Below are 26,183 nucleotides of genomic sequence, written 5' to 3'. Positions count from 1 at the left end.
TTTTTTGTGCGTTTATTACTTATTTCGATACACTCCTATACTGCCGCTAACCGCAAGTCAGACTTATCTGGATATGGCGTCCATATACAGATAAGTCTGACTTGCGGTTAGCGGCAGTATAATTCATTCATGGCACATTATAGTGGGACGCAGTTGTAGGAAAACGCTATCGCATAACGCAAACTTCATCCAATCAAGTGTGATAAATATTTTTCTTAAACGTTTGGGGTCCCACCAATAAGTGTGCAGATTGAGTTCGATTGGTCGCATCACGTTTGAAATTTATATGGGGATTAGTATGGAACAACGTACATTTTTACATTTTTGCTCCTGTCGGTTTGAATTCACCATCAATGTATACGTTAGTATATTCTTTTTGTTCCGATTATTCCGAATAACTTCAAGGCGTTAAGAGCTTTCTGAAGAAATTTTGGATGATTTCCCGAAATAAATTTCGAAGAATTTTTCGTGGACGCCTCAAAGGATTTCTCTTTACAATTCCGAATAATTTTTCGAGGAAATTCCAGAGAATTTTCCTAAAAAAATAATACGAGGAAATTGCGAAGAATTTCTCGAGGAAATGGTGATTAATTTCTCGGAGAAGAAGCGAAGAATTTTCCGAGGAGGTTGCAAAGAATTTCCCTAAGAAGTTCCAGAGAACTTCCCGAGGAAATTCTCATGAATTACAAAAGATTTTCACGCGGAAATTCTTTCCTGAGCAATTTGCGAAGAATTTCCTGAGAAAATTCCGATGGAATTTTCCTAAAAATTTCAAAGATTTATCACATGGAAATTGTGAAGAATTTTTCGAGAAAATTTTGATGAATTTCTCGAAGAATCTCCCGAGTTCTCCGAGAAAAATCCAAAGAATCCGAGGAAAATCTGAAGAACTAGTTGAACAAATTGCGAAGAATGTCCTGAGAAAATACCGAAGAATTTTCTGAGGAAATTCCTAAGCTGTTCCCGAAGATTTTGCTCAAGGAAGTTCAAAAGAATTCCCTATGAAAATTCTAAATAATTTTCCTAAAAATTTCGAGAAATTCCCCAAGGTAATTGCGTAAAAATTTCCGACGAAATTGCGATGAACTTCTCGAGAAAAATGCGAAGAATTTTCCGAAGAATTTCCAAAGAATTTCCTGAGGAAAATTTAGATGAATTTCCTAATGAAGTTCCGGAGAATTTTCTCAATGAATCTGCAACATATGTTATGATTCATCAAATTTCAGCGAAGAAATTGCGTAATTGCGTATATTTCCGGATCAGTCCACCTTTCAGGATTGCAAAGGGTTAAAGTAAAAGATCTTCATCCTAGGCAACTGCTCGCTTCAGCCTTCACCTGAGCCTTGATCAGATTTCTATCGACTGCTTTTAATTGTTTGCCTATGCTGCGACATTCTTCTTCTTCTTCTATGGCTATACATTCCAACTGGATTGACCTGCTTTTCAACTTAGTATTCTAATAGCATTTCCTAAGTTATTAATTGAAAGCTTTTCTATGCTCGCCATAGCATTAGTATTTCGAGAATGTTTTCCACCAGAAAATATTCTAGCCCGGACTAGGCCCGGACCGAGAATCGTAATTCAGGATTGACAATCTTACGCCTTTGCTCGCAAGGTTACTGGAGATCCTGCGAGATTTTACCGGATTGCAATAGAGCGCTTAAAAAATTTCATTGGTTTTGAGCTCAGTGTAGAGTTCAGGATCCAGTTTTGAAACCACCAGACCAGAATAATAAATTACCGTGTTCATTCAACGATTTGGTCTTGTTGACGTTAATGGTGACACCCGCCGCAGAGGAGCGTGCTGAACGACCTGGCAGCTTGCTCCACATATCAGCGCGTCGTTGATTTTATTCAATCATTGTATTAAATCTTGGCATATACCTACACTGCCCATGATCGCATATTTGTAACAATCGACAAAAGTAGGCATGGACGAAATGGAACGATGAAGTTTGTGATATGCATTAGTATGGAAATCCAACTAATTAAAAAAAAAATCTTAAAATTGCACAAACACTTTTTGCAGTTAAAATCATCGGCAGCTATATCTGCATTACTTAATATTTGAGTGTAAATCAATTGTGCTAATTTTTGCTCAAGGAACATGGCGCACCGGTGAAATAATTTTCCAGTGTTACAATTATGCGGTCACTATGCTCGATGTTACAAAACAACTTGGTAGTTTTTTCAAGATTTTTAGAACAAACTTTTAGATATCACCAACTTAGATGAAAGAACTAACAATTTGAAGACAATTCATGAGCCTAACTCAAATTCGCAAAAAATGCAATTGTTACAAATATGCGATCATGGGCAGTACAGTTCTGCAAGATTTTAATAAAAAGAATGAAAGCTTTTCATACATATACTGTATTCAAACAATGAAAAATTGTGAGATTTCAATACAATGGTTATGTATGGAAATCTTCTTATTTTATATACCAAAATTTAATACAGTTTCTAAAAGTTTCTTAGGCCGAATTGTATTACAGGGTCCGGCAATTGAAGTGCTACACAAAAAACCCAAATTTATCCACCAGTGATAATGATTTTCTCGATTCAATATGTTGAATTCGAATTAATGTAGAAAATGCAATGCTTATTGCCTACATTTCGGCGGTTAAAAGATTTGGTGCAATTCTAGTACGCTGCTTAAAAATTGAATCATTTGTTTGTTTGAGAAACTGCATAAGTCCATTTTACACTTTTTCGAAAAAACAAAAAACTGTTTTTGGAACAAATTTGCACCGAATCTTTCGATTTCTTCGATACAGATCAATAGATTTTGGTAAAAGTCAACACCCTGGGGCACTTTCAGTGCAAAAAATGTAAGCAGTACTCCACAATTGCTTTTCAAAGTACGTGGACATATGTAGTTTCTCAAACAAACGAAAAAAAATTCATACATTCCTGAACAAAAATTTTTTTCTCGTATTTTTTGCCAGAATACGTATTTTTTGACGAGAATATATAAAATATATAATATATATAATATATAATATACAGAATATATAAAAATCTCATTTTGACCAAAAATGTTACATATGCAGTTTCTCAAACAAACGGTTCAATTACTCAATTATGCAAATGCAAACAGTGTTTTTGTTGATTAAAAAATAAAAATATGATCCAAGCTCTGATAAACAAAAACAAATAGTGTCCAACTAGAAAATTTTCTTCTTCGAATGAAACCAGTTGCACTCGAATCTGTCAAGTCCTTCTTCATATAGTTTAACAAAAAACATATTTATGGGCTACATACATACACACTTTTGGAGTGAAATTATAGCCTTCTGGTACAACTTTTTTCTCTTCACTTTTTGAGCCGGCTAGTCCTGTCGTAAAACCCAACCCCTAGTACCAAAATAACGACGTGCCCACGACCAAATACAATTCGCTACAACTTTTCCAAACACACTAAGCGGATATCTGGTTTAGATGGAATAAAATTTCTATCTCACTTCGTAGTGGATCAATCATTGCACAGATTTTTTGCTTTCTCGTATACTAAATACAGAGACCCAAAGTGTTATAAACGGAATCAAATTGCATCACTTTGAACTACTCGCCAAAAATTAGTCTATCAACCGATTGTCATGAAATTTTCAGGGACTGAAATACAATATGCAAGCTATGACTACGTATAACATTTTCACTGAAATTCTTAAATACATCCAAATGCTGAAGCTTTTTTCTTAAATGAGCTCATAAGATTTTGTACATGTCCCTAACTAACATTTTTCATCCTGAAATCTATCTCAACAAAAAAATGAACTAACTTTATTGTCTCAGTCGATTATTTAACTTAATTAAAAACAACTTTCACAAAGAAACCATATTTTTTGACGCCTCTAACTATTACAAAAATCGAAAACAAAACATCAAAAAAGTGCTGCACTGTGAACCGGCCTGAACAATGAGATTGATGCTCTCCTAAAATCTGACAAATATCAGTCCAAAATAAGATTTCAGCACCTTTCCAATTTTTTTTTATTTTGGTTTTTTACTATAGAAGCGAAAAAAAAAATTTTTTTTTGAAAGTTTACTTGTATTAGTCGGATAATCGAAAATGTTGACGTTGGAGTTAGAAACCAATACGAAATGTTGACGTGAAAGGCTAAATCAACATTTTGTGTTCCGTAATGATCAATTTCGGAGGCTTCCGAAGCTCGCGTTTTCATTCCAGACCAGTATCTTTCGATCAGCCGCAATTCTGGTGATTTTGGGGTCAGAGGCACATAATTGGATTACTTACATATTTTTATGAGATGTGGAATATGGAGGTGAATGCGCAAGAGTTATTTGCACACGTCCTATTCCTTCGGCTGTATTTTCGAAACTACTGGAAATTTCGTAATGAAATTCACGCAGTGTGAATAACACATGCTGAAGCCGTCTTCCACGAAATTTCGTTAAAATCAGCCCAGGAGGCAAAATGTTATCAACTTTTGAAAGTGTTGCAATTTGATTCCGTACACCCTTTAAATCGATCGACTCAGTTCGACGAAGTAAGGGGATGGCTGTGTGTGTGTCTGTGCGCACCCACCCACCCAACAAAATGAAGCAAAAGTGTCACTCATTTTTAGGCACTTATCCTTAACCGATTTACTCGCGACAAATTGCATTCGACACACAATCCTGTCTCTTTGTTTCCTATTCAAAGTTGGCCATACCGGACTATGGGCCCGGAAGTTATGGTCAAAATGACATTTTTATAGAAAAATTTCGTTAAAAATGTCATTCATTTTTCAGGCACTTATTCTTAATCGAGTTGTATTCGACGCAAAATACTCTCCCATTGTTTTCTATTGAAAAATGGCCAGATCGGACTATGGGCTCAAAAGTAATGGCTAAAATACTATATTTTTTAAATGCACGAGAGAGGCACCATCCCTGTTAGGTGGATTAACCAGGTTTTTTTTTCAAAGGAGCCCCTCATATCTAACGTCAAAACTACAGCAAAAAATCAATATATAAATGATGGTATTAAAAATAGTGCAAGAAATCGACAAAAAGCAACACTGTGTAAAGTATAGAAAAAATAAAACATTTTGTAATTGTAACGTTTTCATTTCAGAGATAGTTTTTTTTTATCAAGCTTACTTGGTCAAAGGTGCATACAATCTGAAGAATGGAATTATAAGCTTCATCCATGAAAAGTTCAAATGTTTTTTTTTTATTCCAGTAGCCACACTACTGAGAATGCCGACATATTCCTCTTTTCCTATGTATAGAATAGTAATGTTTCTATAGCCATGTTTATTTCGCCGTTTCAGATTGTTTCTTATTTCTTTAATGATCATATGCATTCATAAACTGCTTTGCATTCGAATAAGTATGTATCCTTTCAGTTTTGTTGTTTTGTAATTTTTATATTAAGCGCATGCCTCAGCACAGTCGTTCCCTCAATTCTCTGACTACATTATATATTTTTAGCAATTCTCCCAAGGCAAAACTCGATGAAGTATAACGACAGATCTAGCGGACTATTGAAATCACATCATTCGTTAATATTTTACTAGCTTCAACATTCCAGAGAAATTGTGCACAAAAAACCCTTTTATTCAATTGATTCAGTTCAAAACTCCGATGGTTGCAAAATTCGCGTTGTTCATGACATAAATATATAGTTTCTTTACCAGTCGCCATGAACACTAAACATAAAAAAAAAAACGAAAGCGATAGTAAGAACAAATAAAACAGGTTAATTAATATAAAGTAGACAAGTTATGACATAATTCAGCTAGCAAAATCAAAACTTTGATCCGCTCTCCTCCGTCAGTAGTTATGAAAAATTCCGTAAAATAGACTAAGAAATTGCAAAACCGCCGGCGCTTCCAGATCAACATCAATGTTATTGTACTTAAGCAAACAGCATCACAAGCACTAGTTAAAACTTTGTTTTATTTGTTTAGCTTGTCCTAAATAGTAGATATTTATTTATCTTGAAGCTTTGAATAATAAATTTCAGTATTATTACTTCTGAATTTGTTTCGCATAGTTTGCTAAATACACAAATATTTGACCACTAATATTATGGAAGTGACTGTAAACCGTTCACTGCGATGTGATTTTTTTTAAATATAAGACATGAAAATCATACCTCATCATGTCCTTTTCTCCTATTCAAGACGAGTGAATGAATACAAAAAAGCGAAAACTATTCAAAACACTGTAGCTAAAAATATATAACGAGAAAATGAGAGCCTATATTGCAATAGTTTATTGAAATCGAATCAGAGTCTGAAGACACATGCAAACATTGTACATTCGTATGAATTGACCCTATAAATGACTACTGTATTGAGAAATTTACGTGTCTTGTATTCCATATTCTTACAAACAGAAAAAGCTACATAGTATATTTATAAATTTAGCGTTTCTTACTACATCAATACCCTATATATTTATATTTATCATGTATTCGACATATAAAACACAGGTCGGAAAGAATGTTAGAAAGTGTTGATTATTGAAAGATCAAGAAAACAAAAAAGGATTCTTTATGTTTGTCCTCAATGTTTTCGGGAAAACCGTAGACGGGTCTAAATAAATATTTGATTTCAAAATGAACCAGATGATTGCGCAGGTAATACAGTGATATCACGAGTTTTGTTCCAATGTTTTGTAGACTAATATCTTGATTCTGAGATATAAATCATGGTCACACATTTGCTACACAACTCATGTTGAACATTTGATTTCAGCTCAGCTTATATTACGACGATTCCTCGAAGTTAATTTTCAATGTTATAAATTTATAGTTTCAAATAACGTAATTAAACATTATTCTGATAGTTCAATTTCTACTCACATATTTGCTGGATGATTAATGATATTATATAATCTGGTCAAAACTATGTGTTATCAAACCTAATATCAAGGATGTTAACGATCATTCAGTAATTTGCGTTCGATCATTTAGTAGTTTGTCAATAACACATTCCAGAAGCTGAATTTCAAAATATGTTGTATGGTGGACTTCTAGTGCGAAGGTTTTTCTACAACTTTGCCTAATGGTTCGTTATTAGAATTCAAATAATAACGGAGTTAGAGCGCTAGTTGCAGCAACTCAAACTAAATGATTGGAGTTTTGTTATCATTTAGTCTAAGTTACTGAAACTATAGCTATAACTCCGTTACTAGTGGAATTCAAACAACGAACCATTAGGCAGAGTTGTAGAAAAACCTTCGCACTAGAAGTCCACCATACAACATATTTTGTAATTCAGCTTCTGGAATGTGTTATTGACAAACTACTAAATGATCGAACGCAAATTACTGAATGATCGTTAACATCCTTGCCTAATATGTTGCTAACACATATCAGTACCATGTGTAAAAAATATACACTGAGAACTTTTCTCCAGCAACGTTTTACATGCCAAGTTTTAAAAATTGTAAATTAAATCAATCTTTATATAAGTAGCTTAGGTCAATATTAGCAATGCCTATGCTGATATGTTATCGAAAATGAAACAGTTTGAGCGGAAATTTATATGGATTTGCAAACATATAAAGCAATCCATGCTGTTTTAAAAATATAGCTATGTTACTTAATTCTCGTGAATTCACACATGGTACAGATACGCGAGTTAGAGCAGATTTCTTCAGCTCCGTTTAAGCCTTGAACCGATTTTGATTTCTTCATAAGCCGGCTACCATGAAACAAGTTTTAACATACAGATAAGTGCCAGATTCAATTAGAAAATCGCCTTTTGAAGACAATTTAATCGGTTGTCTTATTCATCTAATTTAAATATCCGCTAAGCTGAATGTAATGAAATTAATTTGTTACACACCGTAAGTTTTCCTGCTGATCGATTTTTGAATGACCGCAAGAACCTGAGTTTAAATCTGCAACTCAAAAATTAAACAGGATGTTGAGTTAGCGAGAGGGGATTGTCTGGTCGATCCATTGATAAGTTAAGGAATATTTCCGATCCGAATAAACTACTAATATGTTCTTGCTTCGTATAAATTTATGATTTTTTTATGAAAATTTTGCATTGGTTATTATTTTGTATTTATTGCTTCTACTCAGATTTCTTTATTGGTAATTTCTCAATTTTTAACGGAATTTTTTTATTTTTTTAGGAGATTTTTTATTTTAGTCACTTGATATTTTGGCATTTATTTCTAACACAATTGCATAATTGTCCAAGTTGCCATATGCCGTTCCTCACGAACTATCTGAAACCCGGCTTTGAAGCTCCTTCTAATGTGGCAAATTTTATACGAGATGTTAATTTTTTATCCTTTTCTATGTTGTTGATAAGTATTTTAATTGTGGGCCCTCCTTAGCCGTGCGGTACGACGCGCGGCTACAAAGCGAAACCATGCTGAGGGTGACTGAGTTCGATTCCCGGTGCCGGTCTAGGCAATTTTCGGATTGGAAATTGTCGCGACTTACCTGGGCATAAAAGTATCATCGTGCTAGCCTCATGATATACGAATGCAAAAATGGTATCATTTGATTCATTTGATTCAAAACTGTCCACAGTGGTTCACCTGTACAGTTGTATACATTTTAGCTTTCATGAATTTAAATATTGCGTGATTAAAAAAAGGCGATACTATGCGCAGGAAATCGAAAATCATCCCACCCGAAATTGAAATCTAACGCCTCTGATTGCAGAGCAAACTGGGGACAGGATACTAATCATTATTATTAAATAAGAATAATTAGTTTTGATTACATTCTAGGACATCGATGTTATTCAAAAATGACTCATTATTGATTATTGAATTGAGCATTAGAAGCTATACAATTAGTATTTATGATAAGTGTATGTGAGTAGAGATAACGCATGAACTGTCTGGATTAACGCGGATCCAATGCTGTAGTTGATTGTTCAATGTTTATTTTCATATCGAAAACAACCATCACATTTTTTTTGCACTTTAATTAGGCAAATGTGTGACCTTGATTCTTAAAAAAAACCTTTGGAGCAAATTAAATGTTGTTTGGGAATACAATAGACTCACTATATAGACTTGTATAATATAACTAGGAAAACGAAGATGTCGAGCGTGAATTATTCATTAGTTGGACTAGGTTTTCTTGACCAAACTGCCTTTGGGCTCTGTTCAATGTTGTTTGATAAACATTGGTGATCAGTCGATAGTGACGGTAAGTAAAATCTACAAATCGCTGAATATATATAACTAGAGATTAGCTGTGATTTTTGGTTGTGTCAACCAATGAGCATAAATTGAAAAATCAACACAAATGACAGGAATTTGTAAATATATTCATTAAATTTAAATAGTCGAAACATTTAGAAGGAACATTAGTGAAACAAATGATGAGAGAGGAACCCTTACTTACAAAAAAAACATTAAAATTCAGACCCAAATTCGTTAGGACGATTGTTTGCAGAATAACTACAAAGTAGCAGTTTTTACCTTTGTTATATTGAACCAACTACATACGCATATTGTATAATAAGAACATAAATCTGAGTGGGCTAAAGTCTTTTGGCCTTTGTTCGTTTGTGAGATATTAAGGAGAAAAATAAATCTCAAACAAAAAGTCTCATTCTTTTATTTGCTATGCTTTAGTTTTCTATAAGTATGAAATGGTCGAATGTTCAGTAGGTTAGAGTATTAATTTGAATTTGTCATTATGCTATATACACTTAGTTTCTACTATGGCACATGACATGACACTTAAAGCTCATCACGTTGATATCCATTATTTTTAGTTTGGTAAATCATGTCTTCTTGAAGTACATTTTCACTTTCCTGGAACGTTTATTGCAATTAGTTGAGCAATTCTCAGGGTCCCATATGGGATAAGATAATATCACGCTTACCTCGTCCTCTCCGATGTCATCAGTATCATCGTCGGTTCCATTTACACTTTTCTCATTTGATTCTTCTTCGGTCAATTCATCTATGTGCACATTATCATCAATTGAAAGCTTATCAAACTCTGTTTTGATGTATGATGACAATTTATCTTCGTACGAGTTTCTGTTGTAATACTCACTGGCTTCCTACGACGTTTATAGTATGTCAATATAAATTACTAAATACTCAATTACTATTATACCCTGCGAACTTTGAAGAAACTTTCATTCATGATTCCTTTGGCTTCCCTTTCGATCATTTTCAAATTGTCCAACATGTCAATATCATCTTTGTTGAACAACAGAAAGCTTACACCGGATCGATAAGATTCTTCAAGTTTTCCAGCTGAAACGAGCACACATAATCGGTTGAATTTTTCTACACTTGGAGAATACTTTCACCTTTACCTTCGTAATACGCCATTTGTAGATATTGATAATGTCCGGCAAAGAGATTGTGATAATACTTTCCGCGTACCATACCCATCTCTCGAGTGCAATTAATTTTGCAATACAATACATTTGTGAAATGGTCTAGAATAAAAAACAAATACTGTTTAGATTTCCCAATTCATTATGTGCATATACCATTAGAGTGATTCAAATTTTGACTTTTTTTGCTCCCCCATTCTTAAACGATGGCATTTTCTATTAAAATAATCTTCCCAAATTTTTAGCTAATTTGGTTGTAATTTGACTGAGCACATGCAGTTTGAACTTTGTATGAAAATTACTATGAAAACAGTAATGTTTGTGGAAAACCGTTCCGCAGCGTTGCCCAGTAAGCTCTAATATACATGAATTCACTGCTATTATAGACAATTTAGCAAGGAAACAGATTGTCTTTGTTGCGAAACGATTTGATGCTGGCATGAAAAGTTACTGCGGAAAAACCGAATGGTGGGAAATTCAATTTAACATGTAAAAGAATAACATCAATATCAATAATGAGAATTTTTGTTTTCTTTATAACTCTGCGTACAACAGTCAGATTGTTTCGCAACAACCACTGACTTTCAGCTTAGGAAGCATTCTATAAAGCTGAAGTATAGATCATATTCAAAGAGATTATGGGCCACCTCATGAAACATTCTTTCACGTAAGTGGTGATTTCCATTGCAATTTCCATACAATCTTCAGACGACGCGTGCACATACGGTGTAAGATCTACCACGGTCACTGATAGCAATTTGAATAAGGATTTCAAAAGAAAAACATGAATATCACTATCTCTCTACATGAGGTGAACCGGTCAAGGGCCGAAAACCTCATTAATAAAGACAATAAAAAAAAGAAATGGGTATCCCTAGAGTCCAAACTACGAAGTACACCGTAACTATGCTATGCTAATCTTCAGACGACGCGTGCACAACCAAATTGCATCCAAATTAGCTAAAACTTTAGGAGGTCTATTGAAATGACAAAACTAATTGTTTAAGCATAGGGGAGCGAAAAAGTCAAAATTTGAATCACTCTAATATACCATTCGTATTGCTTTCCCAGTGTAATGAAAGAGTTTCATGCTTTTGTTCATGAATACCGCCCTTACCCATAAAAAAATAAAGTCAAATGTCTTATATATGGAATAACTTGAGGGTTTGGTATTTTTCTTCTGCTTCCAAAAAATGTTTCAGCACGATCATTTTCATCAGTAGGTACATCAAAATAGTTGGTTGACAAAAATCAATGTAAGAAATAAAATAACCTACTGTCTACTAATTAAACGTTATTTATAGGCTTTGTAAGTGGTAGCAGTTTGTTTTTTTTCACAGCTTTTCACAGTTTCTTTTCTTTTCTATTAATCACAAAATGTAGTCTTCAAGTGATCTATTCCATGATGCATATATGCCTAGGTATTCGAAATAATTGTGGGAAAATGAGATCGACTATCTAGTTTTTTAGTTTTATATGCAAAGAATTCAATGTTGTTAAAATGGGTTTGGAAGTCGGTAAAGATACGTTCGTGGACGCTAGTTGACCAAATAATAAGTACCTGATTGCATGCTTCTTAAATGATGACATTCCTTGAAGGCTTGGACCAAAAAATATTCAGGTAACAGTAAAAAGCTTTTCTGTCAAATTTAAAAGGTCTGTTTTATGTTATTTACAGTTTATTTTTTACTCATCAATACTTGAGAATGTCCAATATTTTTCGCTGTGTAGTGTGTAATCCTACTTACTTGCAATGGCAGAAACAAAGTCTGGCATAAAACCGTGATCGAATTCCCCCTCGCAGTACGCTCGACACTGATTCTCGTCATATATAAATTGCATTATCGAACTCTCCAAGAACGAAATGACTTTATCCCATTCCTTGTCGTTTATCGCCAGTATACCAGCAACGAAGAGCTTGACAAATTTCTGAAACGATATTATAATAGTGCATATTTAGGCAGGTAGGTATTCCCGGCGACAGGCCATTGATCAAATCAGTGTAACTTCTGAACCCCTTTGCCGATTTCAACCAAATTTGGATCACATACTCTCTATCCTTAGCAGACGGTAATAGGTGGGATGGAACTGTCATTGGGAAAATGGGGAGGTATGTGGGTGGTGTAGAGTGCGAGTTTATGCATGGAGTGTGTTAGGTATAATTACGTTAGACATAATGTATGTTAGGCATAATGGACGTTAGACATAATTTGAATTCCCACTTCTTTAGTTCATCCGAGGTTCTTTGAGATTCCACAATTTCCCCCCCAAAGTTTTTGATCCACGTGCTTCCACTAAGTGCACGTATTGGGTTTAAAATGCGTAAATTTCACTGAGTAGTAAGAAACCCGTAATATAGAATATAGGCTCTATTATAGAGCTTTAACTTGTCTGAAATGGATTTTCTAATGCATTGGAAAATAAAATTCAATCCATCCTAATCCTTCTGGTCCAAGGGATATATGACCAAAAATCCAAAATAAAAAATTATTGTAAAAAATCGTAAACACTGTCCTCAGCTGAAATGCTTGAAATCAACTACCCTATCAGGGAAAAGTGTCAGGCATGGGCAATTGAAGCCTTGCGACAACCTAGAACATCATGAACACAGTAGAGTTCAAAAACAGAAACAGTAGCAATGAACTATGCTGTTCCAAAATAGCATTTTAATTCGAATGTAGCCGTAGTGTTACCGTGACAAACACTAAACTACTTTTTTCTTTGGACGTCCTAGACCATCCAAAGTACAAACTACGCTTGAGTTTACGACGATCTACAGCTGCGGCTTTTATCGTTATCAAAAGTTTCGCATTCAACCCTGCTCGATATTTCTGGGATATTCTGGGTCATCCAAACTATTCTTAAGTTCGAGACATGTGATCTACAGGTGCTATAAAAGATTTTTTGATAATCAATGTTCAGATATGGGCTGCGAAATGGTGAGTTGACATCCGGGAAGGGGCGCCTAACATAGCTCTGGTCCTCACAAGTTCCAATACTCACGCTTCCACGGGTCTTCCGATGACAATTGACCGCCAGCTAAGGGTTGCGTACTTAGCTGGTAGTGCAGCCTGGGCACTGTTGTCCTTCTGACATCAGCTAGAGTGAGAGGGTGCGTACTGTGGGGTCTGCCTAGGATGTGGTGGGGTTCGACAGTGGGCTCTGTTGAACTTCTATAAAAGCTGCATGTGTCCCCAAGCAGGCCCTATCAAAGCGACCGTGTGCCGCTCAAAGCGCACTAGCCTAGTCCTGGTGTTGGGTGGGACTTTAAACAAATTTGACCCGACTGATCGAGCGTCTGTCCACCAAGGAGGTGCGGCTCCAACAGCGTCTGTTCTGGCATCCAGCGGCTGAGTATGAAATGCTATTCCCCGGAAGCTATACCTAAGATGGCAGCCCCATCCCGGTGGATAGGGAACCTTGGGCCAACAACCTACTGTTCCCGAAACATCAATTTGTTCGAGAATCCGATAATGAAAGAATACGGACTGATTTTACGGCGACGACTCTTAGCGCGAAACAACGGACACGAATAGGAACATGGAACGTTTTAACCCTAGCCCAGCAGGGTAAATTGGCACAACTTGCCAATGAGGCACGCCGCATGAAGCTTGAGATCCTGGGACTGAGTGAAGTCCGTTGGCCAAACTTTGGAGAACACAGAACGCCGTCGGGACAAGTTCTGCTATACTCTGGTTTACGAGGTGAACACGCTCCCCGGCATCGCGGAGTTGGCTTCCTACTAAGCGCTCAGGCACACTCTGCGCTTATGAAGTGGGAACCTATAAGTGAAAGGATAATCGTTGCCAGATTTAGAACACGGGTCCGAAACCTTACTATAATCCAATGTTATGCGCCAACCGATGCTGCCGATCTGCAAGACAAAGAGAACTTCTACAGTCAACTCAATGCCGTCGTAGATAGAATTCCGAAGGGTGATATCAAGATCTGTTTGGGCGACTTCAATGCGAAGATCGGATCCGACAACTCGAACCATGAGCGCATTATGGGACGCCATGGTCTCGGAGAAATGAGCGAAAACGGAGAGCTGTTCGCAGAATTTTGTGGTAATAACGACATGGTGATCGGGGATCGCTCTTCCCTCATCGACCGGTTCACAAGGTCACGTGGGTCTCCCGTGACGGCTTTACAGAAAATCAAATCGACCACATCTGCATCAGCCGAAAATGGAAACGGAGCCTTCTTGATGTACGGAATAAACGTAGTGCCGATATCGCGTCTGATCATCACCTCCTCATCGGCGAAATACGCCTGCGCATTGCGCGGATTCGTCGGCAGGAGGAAAGAGTTGGACGACGATTCAACACACGCCGACTGGAAGATGCCACGGTGAAACGGTCCTTCGTTAAAGAACTGGAGACGCGTGCTGCAGATATTCCGGAAGGTGGTAGCGTGGAAGACCAATGGACCGCCATCAAGAATGCCTTCATCGCCACCAGCGAGAACAATCTGGGCGAACTACGCACCCAGAGAAAACAATGGATCACCGATGAGACCTGGAGGAAGATAGAGGAGCGAAGAGAAGCCAAAGTCGCGATAGAGCGATCGAAAACCAGAGGAGCCAAAGTCTTAGCCCGTCAACGATACACGGCTCTTGAGAAGGAAGTAAAACGCTCATGTCGACGGGACAAGCGAGCGTGGGCAGACTCTCTGGCCGACGAAGGAGAGAGAGCCGCCGCAACCGGGGACATTCGCCTCCTCTACGATATCTCACGACGCTTAAGCGGGGCGAAGATGAATGCAACGATGCCTGTGAAAGACGCGAATGATCAGTTATTGACCGACCCAACTGACCAGCTGAAACGCTGGTTCGAGCACTTCGAACAACTTTTTCAAGTGCCAACCAGGCCATCACCACCTCGGCATGATCTGCCTAGGATCCGACGTATAACACGTGTCAATACCGAAGCTCCATCACTGCTAGAGATTCAAACAGCCATCCAAAGCATGAAATCGAATAAAGCCCCAGGGGTCGACCGCATATCAGCCGAGATGCTCAAAGCTGACCCCATGACATCCGCTCAACTACTGCATCGTTTATTTCGTAATATCTGGGACACCGCAACTTTCCCGGTCGACTGGATGCAAGGTATCTTAGTGAAGGTGCCCAAAAGGAGTGACCTGACTGTATGCGATAACTGGCGAGGCATTATGTTGCTGTGTACCGTTCTCAAAGTTCTGTGCAAAATTATCCTAGCCCGGATTCAGGAGAAGATCGATGCGACTCTCCGGCGGCAGCAAGCCGGATTCCGTGCCGGAAGATCCTGTGTGGACTATATTGTCACGCTCCGCATCATTTTGGAGCAGGTTAACGAATTCCAAGAGTCCCTTTACTTGGTATTCATTGACTACGAAAAAGCTTTCGACCGTCTCAATCACGAGAATATGTGGGGCGCCCTGAGACGCAAGGGGGCTCCTGAGAAAATCATCGGCCTCATCGAAGCACAGTACGAGGCCTTTTCGTGTAGAGTGCTGCACAATGGGGTCCTGTCCGACCCTATCCGGGTCGTAGCTGGTGTGAGGCAAGGATGTATTCTATCACCGTTACTGTTCCTCATCGTAATCGATGAGATTCTGGTAGATGCGATTGACCGTGAACCAAACCGCGGGCTGTTATGGCAGCCTATAACCATGGAGCACCTAAACGACTTCGAATTGGCGGATGACGTTGCACTACTCGCGCAACGGCGCTCTGATATGCAGAGTAAGCTCAACGACCTTGCCGATCGCTCCTCCTCGGCAGGTTTAGTCATCAACGTCAACAAAACCAAATCGTTGAATGTAAACACGGTGACTCCTTCCAGTTTCACAGTAGCCGGGCAACCAGTGGAGAATGTTGAAAGCTTCCAATATCTTGGTAGCCAAATGGTGTCAGACGGCGGTACCAAGATCGACATAGGCGCACGGATCAAGAAAGCAAGGGCTGCCTTTGCGAGTTTAAGAAATATCTGGAAAAACAGGCAGATAAGTGAACGCACCAAAATACGAATTTTCAACTCTAACGTGAAATCTGTGCTGTTATACGCTAGCGAAACATGGTGTGTATCAGTGGAGAACACTCAACGGCTGCAGGTGTTCATTAACAGATGCCTGCGGTATATAATTCGGGCCTGGTGGCCTCACAACTGGATCTCAAACAACGAGCTCCATCGTCGTTGTCACCAGAGGCCGATAGCAACAGAAATTCGGGATCGGAAGTGGGGCTGGGTCGGCCACACTCTACGTAGGGGCGGAAACGAAATCTGTAAGCAAGCATTAGACTGGAACCCAGCGGGACATCGCAGCAGAGGCAGACCCAGAGGCTCATGGCGGCGAAGCCTCAATAAAGAAATAAAAGAAGTCGACCGAAATCTAACCTGGCAACAGGTTAAAGCGATAGCCGGGCATCGCTCAGGATGGAGATCTTTCAAGTCGGCCCTTTGCACCACCGGAGGTGTACAGGATCCATAAGTAATGTTCAGATATGTATATATTACCATAGCATGTCCTGGAATATCAGATTCGTAAGATAGTTTTGGAATACACTGCGTCATCCGAACTGTTCTTGAGATCGGGGCTTGTATGACACAGAATATCACTCAATGTTAGTTGATCTACAAGAAGATGCTACATACTTTGACTGACGACATAAAACTAGTGTCCTGGTTGTAAACTGCAAGTTCTGAACTCAAGGATAGTCTCGATGATCTAGTATATCCCACACCTATCTTGCGATGTCTATTGATCTTCCAGAAGATGTAATGGATTAGGTTGAACACATATCGGTGCTTCGAGTAACTGAAAAGTTAGTGTCGTGGTTGTAGATCGCTTATTCTAAACTCAAGAACAATTCAGAACAAAATATCCCAAAACAATTTATCATGTCTGTTGATGTTCTAGAAAATGTAAAGGATATAATTGAATGTGTATTCCAACCTTGAGCCATTATTTCCTGTCATATAAGCTTATTATCTATAGAGTAGAGTGGGGCAAGAGTACGCACTTAGTTTTCAATCGATCGTGTGGCCCTTATGAAGCAAGCTTCTGCATATCAAATCATTGTCGATGATTCATATACTATTCCTTTATGTTACCCAGTTGAAAAAATATTGAAATTATTGAGATTCTTTTTAGTAGAACCCTTATTGCAAGACAAGTGAAAAACGCACTCTTACCCCACCGGTGGGGTAAAAGTGCGCATCGGGTGGGGTAAGAGTACGCATTTATCCAATCATGTGCTTTAAGTATATATTAACACAAATAAGAGTTAATAACATTTAATTGATGTTTAATGAGCATATATCAGGGAATGTTTAAAGATTACGTAACTCTTAAAGGGGGAGGGGGTCCTAAAAATGTGCACTTTCATACGAAAAATCATTGTTTTTTATATATACATAAAACTACAGAGGTAATAATATATATCAGGTTACGCGTGGCGTATACAAAAGCATTTTCCTTAAAGAAAGTCCACCAATCACGTAACGTAAAATTTGACTATTTCATCAGCCCTCCCCCCCTATCTTACACTATTTGTATGAATCCCCTAAAAATTATATGGATCCTCACACATCTCGCAACCCCTCCCAGCCAAACGTTGCGTAATTTATGAATGTTTCTTTTGATTAAATGAAATTATTATTTAGATGAAATTGTGTTTTCGTACTATGTTTTGTTGTACAACAAGTCCTAATACAATTTCATTATTTCGCTTCAGTGCTTTGTTCGCTAAGTCCTTTCTAACAACGAATTACTTCAACTTATCCTAAAAACTTGTGATAATTTCAAATTCTGTCCCATTTTTCTTAGTTGTGGATCTTTACGATTTGGAAGAAGTCTTATTTCGGCCGGAGATACGGGTTTGACATCATAACTTGAAGATTCATATGCGTACTCTTGCCCCACCGGTTCCTGCGTACTTTTACCCCACAGTCCCAAAAAATATTCAAGTAATGGTTTTGACTTCTTGGAAAACCAACCGGATTGGTGTTCTGTACCATAAAGTACTCTATACAATAGGTTATCGAAATGGTATAATGTTCACCTGATTGAACGTATATATGGTAATGAAATACTAGTTGCGGAAATCCAATTTATTTTAGCAAAATGATCAAAAAGTTATCTAACTCCATATCTCCCTTTTTGTTTATTCAAATCATTTACAATTACACATGATAATAGTTGGCCAGAATACCTGTCAAACTGATGCAGTGCTGCTAGTTTATCTTTTTTTATTCGAAAAATCGAAAACGTACTCTTACCCCACGCGCACTCTTGCCCCACTCTACTCTACACCATAACGTATCTGTTTTCACTAGAGTCGTTTTATGTGCTCCGCACAGCTGTGTAGAGCAAGTTGAAATGCATCATCAGAACCAGTGGTCCCTGCGTTTGGAGCTTTTTAAAAGAAATTTATCATGGGGTATAGGCATCCGAATCAGTTCTTTATCATGACAGCTTGCGAGAAAAGTCTCTCACGGTTGCTACATATCGTATATATATGTATACAGAGATGATAGGTGAGAGACTTTTTCATTCCCTTTGATATCAATCCCTGGTTCTTATACATAATTGTTAGAAAATCTAACAGTCACCGGTTGGGTATAGGCTGCCCATTAGACTGGCCCAGGAAACAAAAAGTGGTCGAATTCCATGGGGCACCCCCAATCTCTCAAAATTTCAGCTCAATCGCTTGTTGCATAAGCTGGCGCATTCGATTTGAAGTTTGTATGGGGATTTCTGCCAAAATATATAGGAAAATACACCTCCGTCACTCATTCGATCTGGAAATTGGTTCTTATTGCTCGATTGAGCTCAGAATTGCAAAGACGGCAGTTGGTATGGTACAGAACAATTTCACAGAATATTGTATGCTGATTAAACGAACTTTTATATAGTGTTCGGCTGATACGATTCGATCAATAAATCCAAAAATACACAATTCAGCTCCTAATAAATCAACCGAAAGCTAAGCAAACTTCAAATCGAATGCGCTGGCTTATGCAACAGTACCCGAGCAGAGAAAAATAGCTCAATAATATCAAATCTTGATAAGATAGCAAAATGAGATCTGGACATGATTGATTTAAGAGATCAAAGATCAAGCGACAATATCAATATTTTGCACTAAAATATCATGAGGAAATCATGTTATGTTATTTGTAAGAAGTGATCAATATCAAGTGCTATTAGCTTGTTCTTATCCATAGCATATTTTGATATTTAAATGATATTTCGGAGCCAATTTTTGATATTGATGCCTGTTCTTTTATCTCTTATATCAATCAAGTCCATATCATGTTTTGTTATGTTGTTCATGGCTTCTGCCCGGGTAGGGTGTCGACTACCTGTAAAAACCTGGAAAGTCAGGGTTGAATGGTGTCGGATCAATCAAATGAAGCTTAATGTCGATAAATACATTCAGATTTTAAATTTGATTATAAAATTGGATATGTAATCCTTACAAGAGAATCTGTTATCAAAAATTTGGTTGTTTTATTGGACCACAAATTATCCTTCAAAGAGCACATTGCCTATACATGTTCCAAAGCCTCGAAAACGCTCGGGTTTATATTCCGCATTGCTAAAAACTTTCAATATCTTAAGGCTCTTTACTGCTCGTTGGTTAGGTCGATATTGTTTGGGCACCTTATTATCAGAATAGTATCCTCCGTATTGAATCAGTACAACGTAGGTTTGTCAGATTTACGTTACGTTATCTGCCGTGGGATAATCCTTTGAATCTCCCTCGTTATGAAGATCGCTGCAAATTCATAGGATTGGAGCTTTTGAGTGTTCGTCGAAAAATTGCAAAATCGCTGTTCGTTTCTGATTTATTACAGTCCAAAATTAATTGCCCATTCTTGTTAGCCTTCCTAAAATTCAATATACCTAGTCACCTCCGCTCACATCCGTTTTTACATATTCAAACTTCCAGAACTAATTATGGTCACTTTGAACCTATTTCAAATATGTGTAGGGTATTCAACATCTGTTCACACACATTCGACTTCCATATTTCCCGATCTACTCTTCGCAAGAGATTATCTATTATCCTTTTGGCACAAGAAGTCAGAAGTCAGTTGTTAGGGTTAAGTTAATTAAATTTAAGCAAATATTGTATGTATCATTAGGATGCAAAAGAAGATGAGGTTTTTACGCCCGTTTGAGGAAGAACAGTTCGTTCCACTCAATCGTGCTTTTCCTGCTCCTAATAAAGAAAAGAATAAAGAAAAGAATGAAGATCAATTGAACTTTTTTTTGCAAAATGCTCGGAAATGATGGTCAATCTGAGATTTATGCTGAGTGTAATGGAACTAAATGTGCGGGTGCATTTCTGAAATTTGTGAATTTATCGATACATTTCGGCTTAATCTTATTTATGGAACAATAAGTTATTGCTTTATGGAATATCATTAGGGATAGAAAGTAGATTATTTTTATTCGTACCTTCTCCTCCAAATCAACGATCGCTTCCTTGTCGACGCCTGGTTTCTCGATAGCAAGTTCAAAATTTTTCTTCATCATCTCTTCGCCGGGATGCTTAACCATGTAAGTCAAAGCGGCGGATGCAGCTAATGTGATTTGCTTTGTCTGAAATTATTCCATAGAATATAGAACTGATGCACATATAGGAATAACAGCACTTAACTTACTTTTGTGTAGCACACATGTAGATAAGAGTATGCTTCCCTGTTTTTGAATATATCCATGAAGTAATTATCAAAATCACCTTCGAACGGCAGATAATTTGTATTTCTTTTACGGCATTTTGTGAGACACAGAGTTCGTTTCAAAATCAGTTCATAAAAGTTCAAGTTTTCCACATCATTGGGGTGTAAAAAATCACCTCTGTTTTTAACATCTCTACTCCTGTACTCGCATTCAATTCTGCAGTTAGCTGTAGTTTCATAGTAATTTTTGTACTTGTCCAGCGCAAATTCTAGAAAGTATACGCAATCATCAAACTCGTTCGACAAGTAACTTTGAACTCCTCGTTCATAGAGGTCTATGAATGAAACCGACTGATCGTTTGTATCAGGTTCCTCTACAGTTGAATGTGCTATTTTGAGTAGAATTGTAAACACTAATATACACTTCAGCAACATTTCAAGCAGATGGTATCAACAATAATTAACGAGTCGTATGCATTGAAATCGAAAGTTACTTCCTTGCCGGACCGGTCAAAACTGTGATCATATGAAACCAGATGTTTCCATCTTCGTTCCGTTCGTTTTAATCAGTGCACGATCGAGTATCGTTCGCTACGCTTGGTCGTCGCCGATTTACGTGTGTTAGTGATTAGCACTGAAACAATGTGACACGCGGCTTGGTAGTAAATGCTAGTTCTAATTATGCTTAACGCGTGTCTTTATTTGAATTTTAATAATCGTGATAGCTGCTCGAATTTTGAATTCCTGCGTAAACTTCTCTAGGGTTGCTGTGCCTTTGTTTAACTCATGGCTAATTTTGCACTTTACATAGATTAAAGCGTAATTACCTCAATTCAACAAAATAAAATAATATAAGCTTAAGTCAATATTGACTTAAGCTTATATTATTTTAAGCGGATATTAGCAACTTTCACCATGTTAAAAATGACGTCGGCCACATCCTTAAGGTCATCATATAATCGTTTAGAATTCTGCTTTTTTGAGAAACAATATTATTTATAGAAAAGGGGGAAAGGGTTTACTTTGGAAAGCGATGTGATCTGCGAAATCGATATGTTGAAATCACAGACAAACAGACATAACACATTGAGCATTCACTCATCAAATTCATCGTCCTACGCACTAACGACATACACAACGGGCGTAGTTATATGGAAAAACGCAAACCTCGTCCGATCAAGTGAGATCAAGGTTTTTCTGAATCGTTTTGGGACCCCAATCAACTGTGCAAAATATGAGCTCGATTGATGGCAACCTCGCATGACGCATCGCGTTTTAAATTTACATGGAGATTAGTATGGGAAAACGTACTTTTTACATTTTTGCTCTTAGCGGCTTCAATTTATCATCAATCACGTGACTCAATATGTTAGCATCTAGTCTGGAAGATGCCGAAAGACTTTGCCGAAGAAGGTCTACAAAAAATGTTATTACGTTTCGAAAATTGATTATGTAAACCATATGCAAGAAATCAATGTTTCTGCCAGCACTACCGGACAACCTATGGTTCTCGAAGGGCAAAACCCATCTTCCTTCTCGTAGGATTTTTTTCTTTGTGAAATGATTCCAGATAGCTCCCATTAGCTCTAAAGCCCAATAAGATCAATTATTTTGAAATAACACTCAGTTAAATTATTGGTCTACCTACGTAGTACGGCAGTGCTGGCAGAATAAACGATTTTTTGCATATGGTTTGAACACTCAATGTTCTAAGCGTTATAACTTTTTTCGTAGACGTTCCAGCAACGTGCCTTCTTCAGCAAAGTTTTTCGGCATCCTTTGGTTTATACTTTAACGCAATGTGCCACTTGGTTTACGATGAACTGAAGCCTCTAGTAGTAGAAATGCAAAAATATACGTTCTCCCATACTAATTTCCATACAAACTTCAAACGCGATGCGGAAAGCGAGGAAGCAACCAATCGATCCCAAATTCTGCACAGTTGTTCAGGACCCAGAATGGCTTCGAAAAACCATTGATTTGAAAAAATGACCATGACGCCCCACTCTAATACACACGTCCTAACTACTAACGACATCACGAATCAGACGGCTGTAGTGAGGAAACGTAAAACTCTAGCAAATCTGATACGCGCTACGACCTACGAGCGATCGATTGGCTAGCTAATATTTTTTAAATTGACCAGTAAGTCAGCGGATCATGAGAATTTCCTAAGTGTTATGTCTGTTCGTCAATTTGAAAACAACGCCACAAACAGCGTTCAAAGGGCGTTATAAAGAAACGTGATTTCTTACTGAACAAACAGTGCTCAAATTACTATGTTTGAAAACTCGATTGCTGCATATGCATTAGGGTGGCTCAAAAAACATTTTTTCAAATTTTTTGATGGGCCGCCCTTTTATTCGATTCTATTTGATGCCCTGATGCTCTGGACAAAATTTCAGCCAAATCGGTCAACGTTTGGGCAGTGCTAAACTCGTTGGAAGTTTATATGGAAAAATGTATGCAGAAACATCCAAAAACAGTGATTTGCAGTTGGACGGCACAATTTATAATACAGAATGTTATGCTGGAAATCGCGAGAAGATTAGAGTTTATTACGCAAAGATATTAGCATTATACTGGAGTGTTGTAGGGGTGAAATTATTTCTTTTCAAAGGTAAAAGAAACGAAATTTGCTCAAACCCCACTGCAGAGAAATGCTAATAACTTAGCCGGGCAAACTCGAATCTTCTCGCGGTTTTCTGCATAACATTCTGTATTAAATTCTCCAAGATCTGAATGAGCATCATAGTAATCGTAAGTTGTGTAGTCCAGCTGCAATTTACTGTTTTTGGATGTTTCTGCATACATTTTTCCATATAAACTTCCAACGAGTTTAGTACTGCCCAAACGTTGACCGATTTGGCTGAAATTCTGTCCAGAGCATCAGGGCATCAAATAGAACCGAATAAGAGGCCGGCCCATCAAAAAAATTGAACAAAGTTTTTTCCATACTAATTTGAGCCACCCTAATATGCATAACATATGAAAGATTTAGTACGAGAAATGTATTGAAAGAAGAAGAAGCCACTTTTTCCGGTGGGTTTGGGGAACACTTGCAATTCATTCTCCAAACTGCTTTCCCAGAGGTCGGAGGACGACAAAGGGTATGCGTAGGTTAGTAGGGAAAGCTCCTGTCTAGCAAACTGGGGTCGTGGGTTCAAACCCCACCGAAGGATTTTCCCCAAGAAATTCTTCTAAATGTTCCCAAAAGATTCTTCTGAGTATGCCATTAGAAATACATCTTAATTATTCCGAACATTTTTACTGAATTTCGCTGAGACACTCATCTCATCTTTTCTTGGAAGATTTTTGGATATCAGCACTTGGAGTAATGCTCCTGTTTAGTTGTGTCACTGCGACAAGCTGTTTGATCGATTGCAGTACAGAAATATTCCGATTGTATTACCCCCTTGGTTAATAAGTAATGATTAAATAGGAAATATGGTAAAATCGAGAAAAAAATATTTTAGACTTTTTTAAATTATTTCACAAATATGAATCATTTTATGCCTTGAAAAGGCAAAATGCGTGAACGGTAGCCGTTATTTATTGTCGAAAATGCTTACAAAATTCTTGACAGGCACTGACAGAAATGATTCATAATAATCCATAGGCGGTGAAAATAATTTCATGAAAATCATTGTTGTTTGCCTTATTATTCACAAAAATAAAAAGAATGAACCAAATTTTCATTTTTTTGGGGAAACAAAAACGGGTAAAAACGCGATAAAATCGGGGAGTGACAAAATCGGGACAACACTGTATTATTCATGTTCTTAGTGTATAAGTACCTATAGAATTATTTCATTACTGTTCATTGAGATGCAATGGAATATCGGCTTCAATACAATTCTTGTTTTTTTCCAAGAGCATCATGACAAGCTATTTGGATCCTTCACAGAGAATAATCTTGAGAAAAAGAACAGTAATATTGTTATTTGGTCATGTATCGAGGCCCTATCCACATCTTTGTCTTGCCTCTAGATTATTCTCAGTTAATTATCAAACCCGGGGTTTAGCTAAGCTAAAAAAATGTTCAGTAACAAAAATTTCCGTGTGCTACTCTCACTATTTAATGGGAGGTTTATTTTAAAATTATTTGCATGAGAAGTTACTTCCACTGCATACAGTTTAGCTTTAGTAGGAAGGAACAACCGTCTTTTAACCATCTGCAGGGTTAATTCCAGTGCGCGTTGGTCCTCCACGAGCATCGTCCAGGTCTCGTGTCCGTAGAGAACTACCGGTCTAATAAGCGTTTTGTAGATTATTCAAACTAATTTTAAAAAATGACCTCGCGGAAACTCGAAATCCTTCCTAACTATTTGGTTTCTTCAATATCCAGTAAGTGTTGATTGCACCAATAGAATAAGTTCGACAAATAAAGGTGATTTATGTATGTATATGGAATATGGATGGATGTATTAGAGTGAGGCGCAGTTATATGGAAAAACGCAAACTTCATCCAATCAAAGAGATCAAGGTTTTTATGAATCGTTTTGGGACACCAATCAACTATGCAGAATATGGGATCGATTGATTGCGACCACGCTTTCCGCATCGCGTTTTAAATTTATATGGAGATTAGGATGGGAAAACGTACTTTTTCTATATTTTTGCTCTTAGCAGATTCAATTTATCGTGAATCAATACGATAGCATATAGTCTGAAAAATGCCGAAAGGGACCGTCCATAAATTACGTAACGCTAAGAGGGGGGGGGTGAATTTTTAGGCGTTTCATACAAAAAGTGTGACCAGGAGTTAAAATACTCGATTTTAGCGTTACGTAATTAATGGATCTTCCCAAAGACTTTGCTGAAGAAGGTACGTAGTTGGAAGTTCTACAAAAAATGATATTACGCTTCAAAAATTGATTGTTCAAACCATATGCAAGAAATCAATGTTTCTGCCAGCACCAGCAAAACCCATCATTCTTCTTATCGGATTTTTTACTTTGTGACATAATTCTAAATAATTTCCATAAGCCATTAGCCCTATAATTTTTAAATAACACTCAGTTATATTATTGGTCCACGGATAGTAGAATTTTTTGCACTGAGTGTAGGACAACACTGGTTGGCAGAATAAACGATTTTTTTCATATGGTTCGAGAAATCAATCTTCAAAGTGTTATAACTATTTTAGTGGACGTTCCAGCAACGTACGGCATCTTTTGGAAATACTTTAACGCAATGTGCCACTTGGTTTATGATGAAT

The 26,183-nt window shown here is 37.4% G+C and overlaps 2 protein-coding genes across 2 annotated transcripts in view; one reads left to right on the top strand and one right to left on the bottom strand.

Moving 5' to 3' along the window:
- LOC134224404 (uncharacterized) overlaps window positions 1-26,183 on the top strand; it is an 81,136-nt gene that overhangs the window by 26,720 nt on the left and 28,233 nt on the right. The gene's annotated exons all lie outside the window — the stretch shown is intronic.
- On the bottom strand, window positions 9,528-21,597 carry LOC134224409 (cartilage-associated protein-like). The gene is made up of 7 exons (XM_062703742.1): window positions 20,945-21,597; window positions 20,739-20,882; window positions 12,038-12,218; window positions 10,266-10,391; window positions 10,061-10,203; window positions 9,822-10,004; window positions 9,528-9,750 (listed from the first exon to the last, which is right to left on the bottom strand). Exons 1-7 carry the CDS (start codon window positions 21,395-21,397, stop codon window positions 9,676-9,678), a joined length of 1,305 nt encoding a protein of 434 aa, XP_062559726.1. The 5' UTR covers window positions 21,398-21,597; the 3' UTR covers window positions 9,528-9,675.

The sequence above is a fragment of the Armigeres subalbatus genome, chromosome 3, assembly GCF_024139115.2.
Source record: "Armigeres subalbatus isolate Guangzhou_Male chromosome 3, GZ_Asu_2, whole genome shotgun sequence".
NCBI classification, from domain to species: Eukaryota; Metazoa; Arthropoda; class Insecta; order Diptera; family Culicidae; genus Armigeres; species Armigeres subalbatus.
This window is presented reverse-complemented; position numbering and strand designations above follow the sequence as displayed.

Excerpts from the sequence above, each read along its gene's own strand:
- LOC134224409 (XM_062703742.1), bottom strand. The coding sequence starts at position 21,397 with ATGTTGCTGAAGTGTATATTAGTGTTTACAATTCTACTCAAAATAGCA. Across the intron at positions 12,219-20,738 it reads TCGTTGATTTGGAGGAGAAG|AAATTTGTCAAGCTCTTCGT; the intron begins GTACGAATAAAA and ends ATATCGTTTCAG. Across the intron at positions 9,751-9,821 it reads ATGACATCGGAGAGGACGAG|GAAAGTGAAAATGTACTTCA; the intron begins GTAAGCGTGATA and ends TAAACGTTCCAG.